This window comes from Pseudopodoces humilis, chromosome 27 (assembly GCF_049639895.1).
Source record: "Pseudopodoces humilis isolate 2021_Gansu_Grassland_sample_001 chromosome 27, ASM4963989v1, whole genome shotgun sequence".
NCBI classification, from domain to species: Eukaryota; Metazoa; Chordata; class Aves; order Passeriformes; family Paridae; genus Pseudopodoces; species Pseudopodoces humilis.
In genome coordinates this window covers 256,030-271,215 of record NC_142226.1, presented here as the reverse complement: position 1 = coordinate 271,215, position 15,186 = coordinate 256,030, and the positions used below count along the sequence as shown (strand labels likewise).

Here is a 15,186-nt window from a genome sequence, read left to right as displayed (position 1 = left end):
CCTGAGCCATGGGAACAGGGATCCCACACTGCCCTGAGCCATGGGAACAGGGATCCCACACTGCCCCCGGAGCCATGGGAAGGGGATCCCACACTGCCCGAGCCATGGGAAGGGGATCCCACACTGCCCTGAGCCATGGGAACAGGGATCCCACACTGCCCGGAGCCATGGGAACAGGGATCCCACACTGCCTGAGCCATGGGAAGGGGATCCCACACTGCCTGAGCCATGGGAAGGGGATCCCACACTGCCCTGAGCCATGGGAAGGGGATCCCACACTGCCCTGAGCCATGGGAAGGGGATCCCACACTGCCCGAGCCATGGGAAGGGGATCCCACACTGCCCTGAGCCATGGGAACAGGGATCCCACAGTGCCCCGAGCCATGGGAAGGGGATCCCACACTGCCCAGAGCCATGGGAAGGGGATCCCACACTGCCCCACACATCAGCCGCGTGGGAAGGGGGATCAGGGCTCCCCACCTGGGAACGAGGGATCGATCCACGCTCCCCGTGGGGAACGGGACCCGACGGCGCCGGTGGGGCCCACGCGGTGGCGTGGCCCCTTTAAGAGCGAGCTCGCGCGGGGGGGCGTGGCTCGCTGTGACGTTACCTCGCGTCGCTACCCGCGCGCCGCCGTGACGTCAGGCGGCCGCGCGGCCCCCGGGCCCCTGACGCCCCCCGGGCCCAGCCCCGGCCCCGCGATGCCGCGGGTCTACATCGGCCGCCTCAGCTACCAGGCCCGGGAGCGCGACGTGGAGCGCTTCTTCAAGGGCTACGGCAAGATCCTCGAGGTGGATCTCAAGAACGGGTGAGCTCGGGCCCGGCCCGGCCACCGCGAGGGGAGGGCCTGGGCGCCTGAAGGCCTTGGAGGGGCCGGTGGGGAAGAGGCCGCCGGGGCGCTCTGGGTCGGGGCAGGACGGCTGGGTCCCCTCCTTTGGGTGGGGGTGAGAGGGGCGGGGAGATCGGGCTCCCCCACGCTGGGGGGACGCGAAGCCTGGGCCTCTCCTGGGGCGGAGTGTTGGGGTCTCTCTTTTGGAGAGTGGGCGTGCTTGAACTTCCATTGCGGGAGGGACAGGGCGGCCGGGTCCCCCCTTTCTGCGGGGGAGAGCACGGCTGGGCTTTTGTTGGGAAAGGACAGGCTGCTTCGGTTCCTTTCTCGGGGGGGACAGAACATCTGGGTTTCTCCTCTCTTTTTGTAGGGGAGGGGGCAGGACGTCTGGGCCCCTGCTAGAGGGGGGACAGGATGAGTTAGTTCCCCCTTTTCTGGGGCGGGGGACAGGCTGCCCGGGATCCCCTCCTGGGGGAAGCAGGATGCTCGAGTTCCTTTTCGGGGTGGGGAGAAGGATGCTTGGGTTTCCCTTCTTGTCAAGGCGGGACACGATGTCTGGGCCTTTTTTGGGGGAGGCAGGATGGCTGGGGCTCTGTTGGGGGAGATGCGGTTTTGCGTGGGGCTGGCTGGAGGGTTTGGTTCCCCTTTTTCTGGAGTGGATGCAGGACACCTGGCTTTCTTTGACAACTGGGGGTTAGGACGGCTGGGTCCCACCTCAGTTTTTAGGGGCCAGCTGATCTGTGTCCTTGCCCTGCTTTCTGCAGGGAGGAGGGGTCACACTGAGGGGCTGCCCCCAGGGCGAGCACTCAGGGGTGAGCATGGATAACTCCTCCCCAAAAAGAACCCCATTGTTTTTGGGTATGGGGTGCAGAGCTTCTCCCAGAGCCCCCAGGCTGTCCTGAGGTGTGTTCTGCCCTCCCCAAACACCCCAAACCCACTGTACCTCTGTTCTCACCTGTTGTTCCAGCAGCTGAGCCCTCACTGCAGCTCCAAGGGCTGGATCCTGCTCCACCAGGGCTTGGCCAAGACAAGTTGGGGGTTTTAATTTCTACCTTTAAAAAGATCGATAACACCCTTTATTTCATCAAATATTATGCCATAATAGTAATCTCTTGCTAACATAAATGAATTCAGCCATTACACTCTCACGTGATTTATCGTTTTGTTGATGAAGAATTACTTCAGGTTCAATTCAGCAAATCAGAAGGTGTGTTTTCATGTCTTCCTATTTCTCTCCCTGTTTTTGGACGGGTTTTAATTTGTTTTTAGTTTTTTTTCAAGGCTCAAGGCCTTGAACCCTCAGGTATGCTCAGGAGGCTCATCTGCAGGACAGCACACACAGGGCTCTGCAGGAACCCACGAGCTGCTTTTGAGCACAGATAGCTCAGGTTCAGTTCCTTGCCAGTGATCCCTTCTGTCTCCCTGTCCCTAGGTATGGCTTTGTGGAGTTTGATGATCTGCGAGACGCCGACGATGCCGTTTACGAGCTGAACGGGAAGGATCTGTGTGGGGAGAGGGTGATCGTGGAGCACGCCCGTGGCCCACGCCGGGACAGCAGTTACGGTTCTGGACGAAGTAAGCACTTGTGCATTTGTATCCATGGCTTATTTTAAATAAAACATTGTTTTACTCTTCTATAAAAGTAATTTAAAAGGAAAGTGATACAAAGTTGTGACTAGTGTTCTGTAACTATAAATGTAATTGTTGATCTGAATATTTATTAATTTGTTTGTTGTATTAAACTCTTTTAATTGATACATTAATAAACACAGTTTCTTGTACCATTTTTATTATTATCATTTCGTTTAACTAATTTGAATGGTTTATTTGCTATGTGATGTTTAACATAGATTTAACAAAGACCTCAATGTTTTAATTGAAAGAGTCCTTTGAGGCTAAGATGACTGCCCGTTCCATTTGCTGACCTTGGGGTACCTTTCCATGAGTGGCTCTTTGACCTTTGTGGCCCTTGGCTGACCAAAAAAAAAAGAAGCCATGTGACGACCGCAAGCTTTTCCCATTAGTCCTGGGTGGTGAGGATCCCAAGGGTTAGAGACAGATGAGATTAATCTGGAATAGGTGCCTGAAAATCTTTATTCATGTCAGATATTCAGAAGTTTTTAAACAATGTAAGTAACATTAGTCAACTGGCTTTATTCAGTTTCTTCTTTCAAACTTCTTTTCAAATTATTAAATATAATTGCATGTTAATTCTAGCATAATTATAGTTGTGTGCCTTGTTTAATTACGAGCGTGTAGTAAAACTGTTTTAATGCTTTGTGTCTTTGTGAGGGGTTCCATAAGGGGGGTGGGATTTAGCCCTGGGGGGGTCTGTGATGTCTTTGGGAGCACCGGGGGCAGAGCAGTTCCGTCGGGGCGGAGAGCAAGGCTCCATTTCCCTGGCTGAAGCTCTGCTGTCTGCTTGTCACCTCCTAAAGGTGGATATGGTTATAGAAGAAGCGGAAGAGATAAGTACGGTCCCCCGACCCGTACAGAATACAGATTGATTGTGGAAAATTTGTCAAGCCGCTGCAGTTGGCAGGATCTGAAGGTATGGGGCCCCTTTCCTTATCCTCTCTCTGTTACGGAGCACAAAGGGTAAAAGATCTCCAGCAAGGCAAAGTGGTGTGCAGCTCTGCTTTGCTCCAACTCCTGAGCAACTCCACGGGGAGTAGATTTTGGAAGTAACTCATACCTTAATGCAGGAGTGTGTTTGCATATGTGAAACCATTCATGAGAGGCTGGGAATTGCACCTCCAGAACTGGTAGCACTGGACAGTGGGAGAATAATTTCATCCTTAGCACCAGCTAACATTGTGTACAGGTGTGTTTTATCTTCTCTTAAGCTATGTTAGAACAGACTCAAATCACACCAGGGGTAGGATTCACTACAGATGGAGGAGTTTGCCCTTGTCAGTTTGGGTTTAACCCATCAACTCGTAAGGTGCTACAGCTGTTTGAAATAGTAGCATTGTTCCTGCACAGTCTCAGGAATTTCCACACCATCTAAAGCTGTTTTAACAAGAGTTTCAGGGAAAGGATGCTTCCAGAATGAGTAATCATGCAAAATCTCTGCCAAAAACTTACTTTTGAAGTCCAAAGGAGTGGCAGGTGATTCTCGGTAGTGGAGGTGTTGAGTGACACTGTGGAGCCCACAGTAACTCTGAGTACTCTGGAGGTGACATGTTGGCTCGTGATTATCCACATTGTGGATTCAGGGAGCAGGATTTCAGTAGTAGATGCAAAAAGATTAGTGCTTATCAAACTGAGTAGCAATTGTTAAACCCACTTGTTCTTACTGGAACACTTTCTCTTATGGTTCTCTTTTAAGGGTCTGTAAAATTTGTTCTAAACAAACTGACATAGTAGAAACTGGTCTGTAATTGAATTTTGTACTAGCCCAGGTATGTATGGAGATGCTTCCAGTGTCTTTGTTGTTAATGCTTCATACCATCAGTAGCTTGTCTTTGCTTCTGGTATTGAAATTCTAAGTAGAGCATGGCATGATTAATCCTCCAATGGATGCATTACTGCATTTTTGGGAATAGCTTTCATTTACTTAAAATGGGAGTAGCTGGGTTGAAAACAAACCAAACCAGAGCTCTGTGCCCTGTTTCCACTGCAGCCAAATTGCACAGGGCCTGAACAATACCCTGGCCTGGCAGCTTGCTGAAAGCAGGGCAGAACAGACCCCTGATAAACACAGGGGTTAAGGAATGGAAGTGGAGAAACCAGGAAGCATGAAGTGGGAAAATGAATTGAGCTTGGAGTTCTGTTGGGGTTTTTTCCAGCAGAACAAGCTGTGTTGATGAGGTGGAGGATGAAGGGAGCTCTGCTTCTTGGTGGGCTTCTTGCCTTTTCATAGTCAGCGTTTATCACCTTTCCTAATTATTTTTGGAAACATGATTTAGACAGAAAGCATTTTACTTCTTTAATCACTTCTGTAATTTGAAGCTTAAGAGCCCAAGGTATATTTGATCTAAGACTTGAAGTGGGAGACCGTAAATTATGGTTTGGCTCAAAATGATCAACCTGGTTCTAATCAGACCAACTCTGAAGTCATAGTGTGCTGTTTGGCACTACAGATACTGTTTGGGCCAAACCCTGGCTGACATCCCTGTGAACAGAAGAGGCTCAGGGAGCATCGTGTCAGAACTGAGCAGGGTCAGCTGGAAGCCTGGCTGGCTCTGGATTCAAGGCGATGGTGATTCTGTCCTCTTCCCCTAGGATTATATGCGTCAGGCAGGGGAAGTGACATATGCAGATGCACACAAAGGAAGGAAAAATGAAGGTGTGATTGAGTTCAAATCCTATTCTGACATGAAAAGAGCCCTTGAAAAGCTGGACGGGACAGAAGTAAATGGCAGAAAGATTAGATTAGTGGAAGACAGACCTGGATCGAGACGGCGCCGCTCTTACTCCAGAAGCCGAAGCCATTCAAGGTATGTCTGTAATGTCATTAATTTATGTTAATGAACATAGAGCAGATTGAGACTTTTGGGTTCCAAAACACCTTGGGAATGTTTGGAGCTCTCGACAGGTCTAGTTTTTTGAGCATGTATTAGTATCCAGGGCAAATGAGGGATGTGTTCTGAGGCGTCTCCCTTGGTGGATGTGTGGACCTGCTCCCTGAACACCTGTCTGTTCTCCCCTGACACTCAGCCCTTGTTCCTTGTGGGTGGAGCCATGTGCATGGAATGAAACAGAAGGTGCTTCTAACACTTCAGCTCTGAACACTCTATTCTGCTCCAAGCACCAGGACTAACAGTTCTTTCTCAGCTTGGAAACCTCCACCTGTTCCGTGTTTCTCAGAGATTTGTTGCTTTCCTTGTCTGACCAAGAGCTGCTTCAGCAGCACCAAGTGTTCTCCCCTTTCCATTCTGGGGTAGAACTCATTGCAAGAAAACTCAGGGAAATCTTTACTGTTCCTAGAAGTTGCTTATGAAATCAAAATCTGAAGTCAAAGCTTTATGACAGTGTCTCACCATATTCAAACTGTGATTTGATTGGGAAAGTGGTTATCCCTTAAATAAACTGGCATGTTTTCTTCCAGATTAGCACCCTGCTTGCAGCCAGACGTGGCAGCAGGGAGGAGAGGTGGGGAGAGTTTGTAACTGTGTGTGTAACTCTGAGCATTTGGCTGCTGAAAGGTGCTTTAGCCCTGTGGGGTTCTGCCCCGGGGGTCACAAGCTCCCCATGGACATGTGCTAACGTGAAGCTGGTTCCCTGTGTTGCAGGTCTCGCTCTCGAAGCAGACACTCCCATAAGAGCAGGAGCCGCAGTGCCAGCAGCAGCCGCTCCAAGAGCAGATCCAGATCCAGGTATGTCTTTGTCTTGGGAGAACTGGGGGCTCCCTCTTCGATGAGAAGCATCATGTTAAATTTGCAGCAGGAACACTTTGTTTTTCTTTTCCCTCCTGTTACCTGCACGCTCTGCTCAAGCCCTTGCCACACTAAAGCAGAGCTGTCTGTTGCTTTTGCACTTCCAGGTCTGTGTCCCGTTCCAGAAGCAAGAGCCGTAGTCGAAGCAAGAGCCGTAGCAGAGGCCAGAAAGAGAAAAGCAGGACTCCAAGTAAAGAGGATAAAAGTAGGAGCCGCAGCAGGAGTGCAGAGAAATCCCAAAACAAAAGCAAGGATAAATCTGAGGGCATTCTCCATAACAGCGATGAGAAAGCCAAGAGCAGGAGCCGCAGCAAGGAAAAGAGCAGGAGCAGGAGTGAGAGTAAGGACAGGGGAGAGGCGAGGGAGAGCATGAGGAGCAGAAGCAAGGACAAGAGTAGAAGCAAAGACAGGGAGAAGAGCATTAGCAAGGCTAGAAGCAGGAGCAAAAGCAGGGATGAGAGTAGGAGCAGGAGCCACAGCAAGGATAAAAGAAAAAGTAGGAAGAGGAGCAGGGATGACAGCAGAAGTAGAAGCCGGAGCCACAGCAAGAGTGAGAAAAGCAAGAGGCGCAGCAAGCGGGACAGCAAAGGCAGCAGCAGGAAGAGAAGGAAGGACAGCCACGAGCGGTCCAGGTCAGGCTCCAAAGAAAAGGAGCAGCTCAAATCTGAGTCAGACAAGAAGGAGGTGAAAGGCGAGGGGGAGGATGCAGTGTCCCGCTCCAGGTCTAGGTCCATTTCCAAGTCCAAACAAAATGTCAAATCAGATTCTCGTTCCAGGTCCAAATCTGTTTCAAAGCCACGGTCCCAGTCCAAGTCCAGGTCTAGGTCTGCCTCTAGGTCACACTCCCGGTCGCGGTCAAGGTCCCGCTCCAGATCCTAACCTTGCTGCAACCCCACTTGGAATGGTTGGAAAAGTCTTTTGTACATGTTTAGTAGCTGTAACCAAGTGATTGAAGTAGAAACCCTGTTGATGCTATGTATTTTTAACAAGCTGATGGTCTGTCTGTCATTAACTGCAGCGCTCTCTCCCTGCAGTGCTCTCTGCTGTGAGGCTGCTCCGCTCATTTTCTATCCAGTAGAAAGGTTCTCTTTACACACAGCTCTTCCTCGAGCCCCCACATTGCCCTGTTTTCCAGGGAGAGTCTTGAAGGGAGTGAGCACTGCCCTGGTGGGTTTATGGGATTGCAGTGATGACTGATAGGTAGGTATGATGGATTCAACAGTCTTTGCCCTCGATTGATGCCCTTTGATGTCTGCCATTTAGTGGAAGTGCTAAGTCTTAAGTTTCATACTACTTTTGTTCATATTTTTTGGACTTACAGAGTTGTGAATAGCACAGTCAAAAGGAAAAAAAAAATAGAGGTACTTGCAGTAATCTATAGGGAAAAGAACTATAGCTCCATATTCTGGTATTGTGACAATATCCTTGTTTTATATTAAATTTTTTTATTTTATTTTTCCCTGTCTTGCAAAGTACAGTGATCCCCATTTCCATGAAATTTGAATAAAGACTATTTTTGCTTGATGACATTTGGTTACATGGTGCTGTGTTGTGATTGTCAGCGTTTTCTATTGATCAATGTAAGCCTGAATTTGTAGAGTCAATCACAGAGAAAAGGTTCTTAAATCAGAAAGTCACTTCACATTCAGTGTAGGCACAACACTTGAATACAGTCCAGATAAAGAACTTATTTCTCCAGCATATTTTCCAGGAGTTTTTCCTTCTAATAAAACACCTTCTCCCAAAAGAAAGGAAAAATCTCAGGATGTGCTTCTGGGCTTGGAAGCACAGAAGGTGGTGGCTGTTCTGTGGCATGTCCCCAGCATCCCTGGGGACCTGGGGAGAAGGGAGGGCAGCTTCTAGCAAGAGTTTTGTAGGTGTGTAGGTGTTCCTGAATAATATCCCAAATTTAGACTTGGGCCATTTGCAAATTGCTCAGACTGAACTTCCCACAAGCTCTTCTCCTGCACAATTGGCTTTGAATGAAGTGACATCCCCAGCACCTGTTCTGCCTGCAAGCAGCATTCTGAAAAATAGAAGGCAAAATGTATTTTGTGAATTCTTGCTCTGGAATAAAAAGGTTGGTCACAGCTTCCCCTAAAACTGACCTTTAGCCAATTCCAAACTGTTCTCAACTGATGGCAGCGGCTCTCCAGTGAGACTCACTTCATAGGTGCAGTAATTCCATATAATTTGATCATTTGGGACTTGTCCTGCCATATTAAAAAGATGAAGGGGTAATAGATCATCAGAATTGCTTTCAACACAAAATATCTCCCCCCCTTTTGAGAGGGGTCAGGGCTTGGCGAGCGACTCAGACTTTATCAAATGTCATTACCACGGCAGCATGAGAAATCTCTCTGGAAGTGATATTTTTTTTCTTCAGAAGGAAAAGCCTTTTCCAGCTATATATATTTAGTGCTTTAACATCTTATACTCTCAAAATGACATTTTTAATCCTTTTTGCTGCTTAATCTTAGTACAGAAGCAAACCAGCCAAGGCAAGATGTTTGCTAATAAGGGATAATTAACCAAAAAATACTTTTAAGAAAATCTGCAAATTTTACAGTCTAGGCAAAGACTAAAACGTGACTCCAGTTTCTGCTGCCTGGCAGCTCTGTTCCTAATGACCAAGCCAGGTTTTAGAGAGCCCTTGGGGAGATGCACCCATTCCTTAAATACCTGAGGGAGGCAGCAGGTGTGAAGCCAGGGCAGTGGTAATACTATAAAATATTAATGATAATAATTACATTACACGGTCAGGAAGATCAGAGAAATGTCTGCAATAATTCTGCAATATTCCCAAGTAACTTTTCCGTGTGAATAATTAAATACAAAGTGAGCTTTAGGCTAGAAGTATCTACCCAGAATGCACTGAACAAACCAGCCCCAAATGTGGTTTAGGGTTGGGGTACCTGGTGATCTCTGAGGAGAGAGGCAGGAATGCATGTGGTGGGCACGGGGCAGGTTCTGGCAAAACAAACAGCAGAGCAGCATGATAAAAGGGCAAGAAGCCCCAGAGTAGGGATCTCTCAACAAAACTTACAACAATTAAAATCAAATTAAGAGTCTAAATAAATATGGACGGTTCAATTGCTTGTAAATTTTTTTTGCTCCAACACCCCTGTAAACCTGGACCCACTGAATGCTTCAACACTGGCTACAAGCACCTGCAGGATTTGTGTTTTAGCTGGAACTTGCTGGCACAGACGAGGTGAGAAATGTATTTGTTTTCTGACTGAATTTAAAGATTCTAAAGGTTATTTTATGTGCTTTGCTCAAGGGATGAAGAATATTGTGATGTGTATTTCAAATGAGCCATTGCAAATCTCATTTATTATTTTCCCAAAATCCCATTCCATTTAAGCTGTCACAGCTTGGGGCCTCCTTGTGCTCTTTCCTTGCTCACCGTGGTGGAAAACCCCCGACGTGTCATTAAAAAATCCTACACCCACCTCTCTTATTGTTCCAAAATTCAAATACAAAGGAAAGTAACAGTCCCAGATGAAAAGACAAACAAGTTTAACAAATGCAGAGAAGAGGGAGCAATATCCTCCATCACTGCTGGGCGTGGGAGGCAGCAGGGCACTGTGGCCGTGGTTTGCTGGATGCTGTCAGCAATGGGCATTTACAGCTCCCCAAATCCCCGTCTCAGCCGGGAACGTGTCCCGGTGCCCCGGCCGTGCCCAGGCTTCACCCTGGAGCAGCAGCACAGTGGGGTGACACTGTGACATCCTGACAGCCACACTGCCCCTCCAGTGCCCCCAGTGCCCCTCCAGTGCCCCTCCAGTGCCCCCAGTGCCCCTCCAGTGCCCCCAGTGCCCCTCCAGTGCCCCCACACTGCCCCTCCAGTGCCCCTCCAGTGCCCCCAGTGCCCCTCCAGGCCCCCCACACTGCCCCTCCAGTGTCCCCAGTGCCCCCAGTGCCCCCTCCAGTGCTCCCAGTGCTCCCTCCAGTGTCCCCAGTGCCCCTCCAGTGCCCCCAGTGCCCCTCCAGTGCCCCTCCAGTGCTCCCTCCAGTGCCCCCAGTGCCCCCAGTGCCCCTCCAGTGTCCCCAGTGCCCCCAGTGCCCCCTCCAGTGTCCCCAGTGCCCCCAGATCTGCCCTTCCCAGTGCCAGCTGTGTCCTGGTTCATGCCTATCCCAGTGCCAGTCCCATCCCAGTGCCAGTGCCGTCCCAGTTCATTCCCATCCCACGTTTCCAATAGTAAGAAGTAACTAAAGGGAATAGAAATTGTCCTTTATGAACATCTTTGTCCCTAATAAAAACACGCCGAAGCTGACACAGGAAGCCGATGCTGTGTGGCCATTTCAAACAGGGGTACCCGGTACCCCACATCCCGGCACCGCTCCCGTCCCCGTCCAGGTCCCGTCCCCAGTCCCGCTCCCGTCCCGCTCCGTCCCGTCCCCGCTCCCGTCCCCTCTCCCGTCCCCGCTCCCGTCCCCGCTCCCGTCCCCTCTCCGGTACCCTCTCCCGTCCCCTCTCCCGTCCCCTCTCCCGTCCCCTCTCCCGTCCCCTCTCCCGTCCCCTCTCCCGTCCTGCTCCCGTCCCCTCTCCCGTCCCCGCTCCCGTCCCCTCTCCCGTCCTGCTCCCGTCCCCTCTCCGGTCCCCTCTCCCGTCCCCGCTCCCGCCCCCGCTCCCCTCCCCCCTCCCCTCCCCCCTCCCGTCCCCCCTCCCCCCCCCTCTCCCGTCCTGCTCCCGTCCCCTCTCCCGTCCCCTCTCCGGTCCCCGGGGAGCGGCGCCTCCCCCGGGCCGGGGCCGCGCATGCGCTCGGGGCCCGCGGGGCTCGCGGCGCTGCCCGGGCTCCATCGCGAGGCCCCGGAGCGGCGGCGGCCGGGCCCGCGGTGAGGGCGGGGGGGCCGGGCCGAGCCGAACCGAGCCGAGCCGAACCGAGCCGAACCGGGCCGGGCCGAACCGGGCCGGGCCGGGCGGGGGCGCCGCCGCCATTCGGGGGCTGCCGGAGCGCGGGTGGCGCCGCCGGGCCGGGGCCGGCCGGGCCTCGCGGGGCCCAAAGTGCGTTCGAAGCCCTCAGAGGGAGGAGACGCCGCCAGGCCGGCCGCGGACCCCGGCAGAACGGCGCTTTGAGGTATTTGCACGGTCAGAAAGTGTTCAGAGTTTCTGAGCCGCTCTTTGCCCAGTTTTGACGCAAGAAGCGGTGCAGAAAATCGGGGTTGTCCCGCCTGGGCGTCGCTGCGGTGAAACTCCTCGGAACTGTGACAAGTTAAAATACTAACAAACATATAAATCCAGTGAAATAGAAACAGTTCTTGGAGACCCCCAAAAGCAGAAAGACTTAAGTTTGAAAACAGAGATTTTACGTGACGGGAAAAGCGGCCATGAAACTTTCTGGCAGCAAATTCAAAGTGCAGAACTAATGGAATGGGGATTTTGGGAGGGGAAGTCGGTGGTGAATAAAGAGAGGGGTAAATATAATCCTTTCACAGTACGGCTCGGGTACAGGTGGGGATCTCTGTGGGGCAGTCTGAGCGCTGTTTGGTGTCAGGAGAAGGATCGGGACAGTGGGGATGGAGATGTGTTCCGTGTCCCAGATGTTGCACATCTGCATTCCAGATAAGCCAGTGGAAACTGCGGAGCTCCTACAGAGAGTATCCTGTGCTACCCAGAGGTTTTTGCTATTGCTGTTTGCAAACATCTGTCCTGCTTTTGGCTCAGTTAAAATAATCATTAAGAGCCGTGCTGGGGCTGGAACTGGAGCTGCAGGAGTGCTGAAGTGGCCCGTGGTACCCTGCACCAGGTCCAGCCTTTGGCTGAATTGTGCTCACACTGAACCTGCCGGTAGAAAGTTGAGGGCTTCAGGTCAAGAGTGGAGTTCAGGGGCAAACAGGGCTCTGGTGGATCAGAACCAAGGTCTGATGGTGACAGATCTGGGGTTCTGTGTTAGGGATGGGGGAGTGGCTCTTGACATTTGCCAATTTGCTTCAGCTGTTGTGTTTTCATTTGTGCTGAAAACAAATACACAGAATTGCCTTCAAGACTGCAAGTTCTGAGTCTTGGGGAGGGAAAGATCAGTTTCCTGGAGCTGAATTGGAGCTGAAGGAACTTGAGAGCTCTGAAAATCAGGTTGTTGTTACCACATCAGGCATTCAGAATCAGGCCCCCAGCATTAGACCAGTGTCGATGATCTTCCCTTTCCTCCTGCTCCCTTTGAGCAGTGGGGAAGGGCTGGGAAGGACCTTAAGCTGTGAGGAAACAATTCTGCCAGCAGATAAACCTTCATGCTTGGAGTGTTCCGAGATGAGCAGTCTGCACTCCCATAAAACATGGAACTGGTCCACAGACTCCTCTGGGCTGTTTTGCAGTGGTGTAACTTTTGCCCTGTGTTCAATCCCAGCCATTACACTTCTGCTCCTTTCCCAGCAGTAACATTCCCTCACAGAAACAGCTTCACTTTTATTGATTCCTCCTAATAGCAGAGAATCCACAAAGCACCACATTATTTATTAGACTGAAAAATACCAAATAGTAATGTGTTGTTTTATATTAGATGATCAAGTGTAAGAGCCCTCGGTTAGTGGGTCTGGCTGGAATGTTCAGCTGGAACATGATAACTGGCTGCCCAGAGAGCTGCTTTGTCCTGAAGATGCCAAATATATATATATATATATATATATATATATATATTTCTGTTTAATCCCTTTTCCCTCTCTCTCTTCCTGCTCTATTCCAGTTCTTGCACGCACAAAATACATTTTTCCGTAATACCATTCAAGAACATCTCTGGAAGGACAGATTATTTCTGAAGGGTTTGTGTGGATTTCATATTACCAAACCTGCTCTATTGAGCTCTGTTGTAAAGGAAGATGCAGTCCTGATAGTAAATTCTGCATTTCCTGAGCTTAGGAATGAGAGATAGAGCTGTGGGATGAAACTGGAGGTTGCCCCCGTGATCAGCCAGGCCTCACCCCCAGATCAGGGACTGTTAGTAAAGATGCTTGTTGTTTTTCTAATGCAAATTAATGTGTTCTGGGGTTGGGCTTGGGCATCCCCAGCTCACCTGGCCGCAGGTGCGTTGTGAGATTATGGCAGGAGGGAGCCAGAGCCTCTGTCTGCAGCAGTTTGGGCAGAACCACAACTGTTTATTCGTGTGCAGGAGCGTCACTGCCCCAGAGACCTCTGCTCCTGCAGTGCCATGGGTCCCTTCCCAGCACAGGAACTGTCTGGAGCTTGCAGGTCTCCTTCCCCTGACCTTCTGCCCTGGCACTGAGCTGTCCCACCGGCCTCAGCCCCGGGATTCTGCACTGGGATGCTGCTGCTCTGCAGTGTTTGAGAGAAGTGAACTTCCTGAAGGAAGCTGAGTCCACTTAGAATTATCATTTTTTCAGAACGGGATATTTTTCTTTGTGTTGAAATGAAAATTATGCTCTGTCTCCTTTGGGCTGCAGAAAAGGACATGAGCCTTTCAGAAGCAAGTCCAGCATCTCTGAAGCTTTAAGAAATACAAGCTTTAGATAAAGAGAGGGAAGAACATTTGGGATGAAGCTTTGATAGGGCGCTAGAGGCAGGATTCTGAGGCCAGGAAGCACACAGGAGTAGAAGCCAGAGAAACTCCATTCAGCAAGGAGCCCTGTTTCACAGCGAAGCAAGTGCTTTCAGACTGATGTTTCAGTGAAGTGCAGATGGCTTAGGAAAGATCTCAGACTAATGAAGTGCTTGGAATAAAGGCTTCAGAGCAGAGCTTGCAAATGCAACCACCTTTGACTTGCCTCTTTCATTCTGGAGTTCAGTGGCTCCATAATGCACACAGCAAAGAAGATCAAGGAGTGAGTAATCTTTGCAGCTATTTGCTCATCAGAAAAGTGGTTTTTAGTTGGTTTGGTTTGGGGTTTTTTTTGATGCTTGGTTGCATTTGCAGGTCAGGAGTAATAAAAGATGCACAGTGACACTAACACACTTTAATAATTTCATCTGGACCAATAAAGTGTTCCTGCGTGGCCTGTGTTTCGAGCTTCAAGGATGAATCTCAGGAGTCTGCCACATATCATTCCTTTTCCAGAGCTGCCCTGTGTGTGTCTGTATGGGTTTTCTAGTTCTTCATCTGGATTTGCTGTGATGTCTTTAGCAGGACAGGCTGTGTGAGTGCAGGGCTGTGCTGGAGCAGAGGTGGGTGCCAAACCCCTCCCTCCTTCTCAGCCCTCCCTGCTCCCCTTGGTGGCACAGGGAGATGGGAATGGGGGCTATGCTCAGCTCATCACAGGCTGTTCCTGTCGCTGCTCAGGGTCACACAGAGTCACATTCCTTCCCTGCTCCCGGGAGACAGTTTTTCATGAACTTCTCAAAGTGAGTCCATCCCACGGGCAGCAGCTCTCCACAAACTGCTGCACCGTGGGTCATTCTTCCCTGGGCTCAGCCCTTCAGGCTGTTCAGCATCACTCACTCTGTAAATCACCAGTTTCCTTTCAATAAATTACTGTTTCAGCAGAGCTCCCTCTCAGATTGTATCATGGAGTCAGTAAGGTTGGAAAAGACCTTTAAGATCATCAAGTCAACCAAGGTGTGCCTGAGAGTACTACTGGAGACCAGTGCTCCAAAATGAAAATATTACAAATAAAAGGGGGTTTTCTCTACTGAGGTGGTGTGGCAGCTCACAGGTGATAGTTCCTTCCCTCACAATTGGATACTGAGTGTCAGTTAATGAAAGTTTGTAAAGGACTTTGACAGAACACATTGCCTGAAAGGTGTTTCAACATTTTGATTTAGAAGTTGTATTTTTCTTTACCTCTGCAGTGCCCAGACAAGCCGTGCCCTGCTCCGATTCCCAAACCTGTGAGCAAATGGATTACTTTGAGAATGGAAAGCTTTGTGCTCAGACAGGCTCCCAGCAGCACAGGGAGAGGTACAGATATCCCAGATTTTTCCCATTTTTTGTTTGAAAGCATTTAAAGGGAACGTGGTGTTGCTGTGAGTAGAATGAACCTGTCAGACCAAGTGTTACAGTTCTGTATCCAGGAAATCTTGCA

General features: G+C 50.2%; 2 protein-coding genes across 4 annotated transcripts in view; both read left to right on the top strand.

Annotated features, from left to right (window-relative positions):
• Positions 1-640: 640 nt before the first annotated feature.
• SRSF4 (serine and arginine rich splicing factor 4) lies at positions 641-7,737 on the top strand. Its single transcript, XM_005529854.2, has 6 exons — positions 641-808; positions 2,262-2,404; positions 3,268-3,380; positions 5,057-5,271; positions 6,067-6,150; positions 6,318-7,737. Exons 1-6 carry the CDS (start codon positions 702-704, stop codon positions 7,087-7,089), a joined length of 1,434 nt encoding a protein of 477 aa, XP_005529911.1. The 5' UTR covers positions 641-701; the 3' UTR covers positions 7,090-7,737.
• Positions 7,738-11,164: 3,427 nt separating this feature from the next.
• The window catches only part of LOC102114137 (lethal(3)malignant brain tumor-like protein 3), a 33,100-nt gene continuing 29,078 nt past the window's right edge, over positions 11,165-15,186 (top strand). For 2 of the 3 annotated variants that reach the window (XM_088067378.1, XM_088067377.1), the window contains exons 1-2: positions 11,165-11,294; positions 14,954-15,062. In XM_088067378.1, coding sequence (XP_087923504.1) covers positions 15,001-15,062 — 62 coding nt within the window. In that variant the 5' untranslated portion in view covers positions 11,165-11,294; positions 14,954-15,000. The remainder of the gene's footprint in view (positions 11,295-14,953; positions 15,063-15,186) is intronic. The other variant, XM_088067379.1, reaches the window with a different exon arrangement.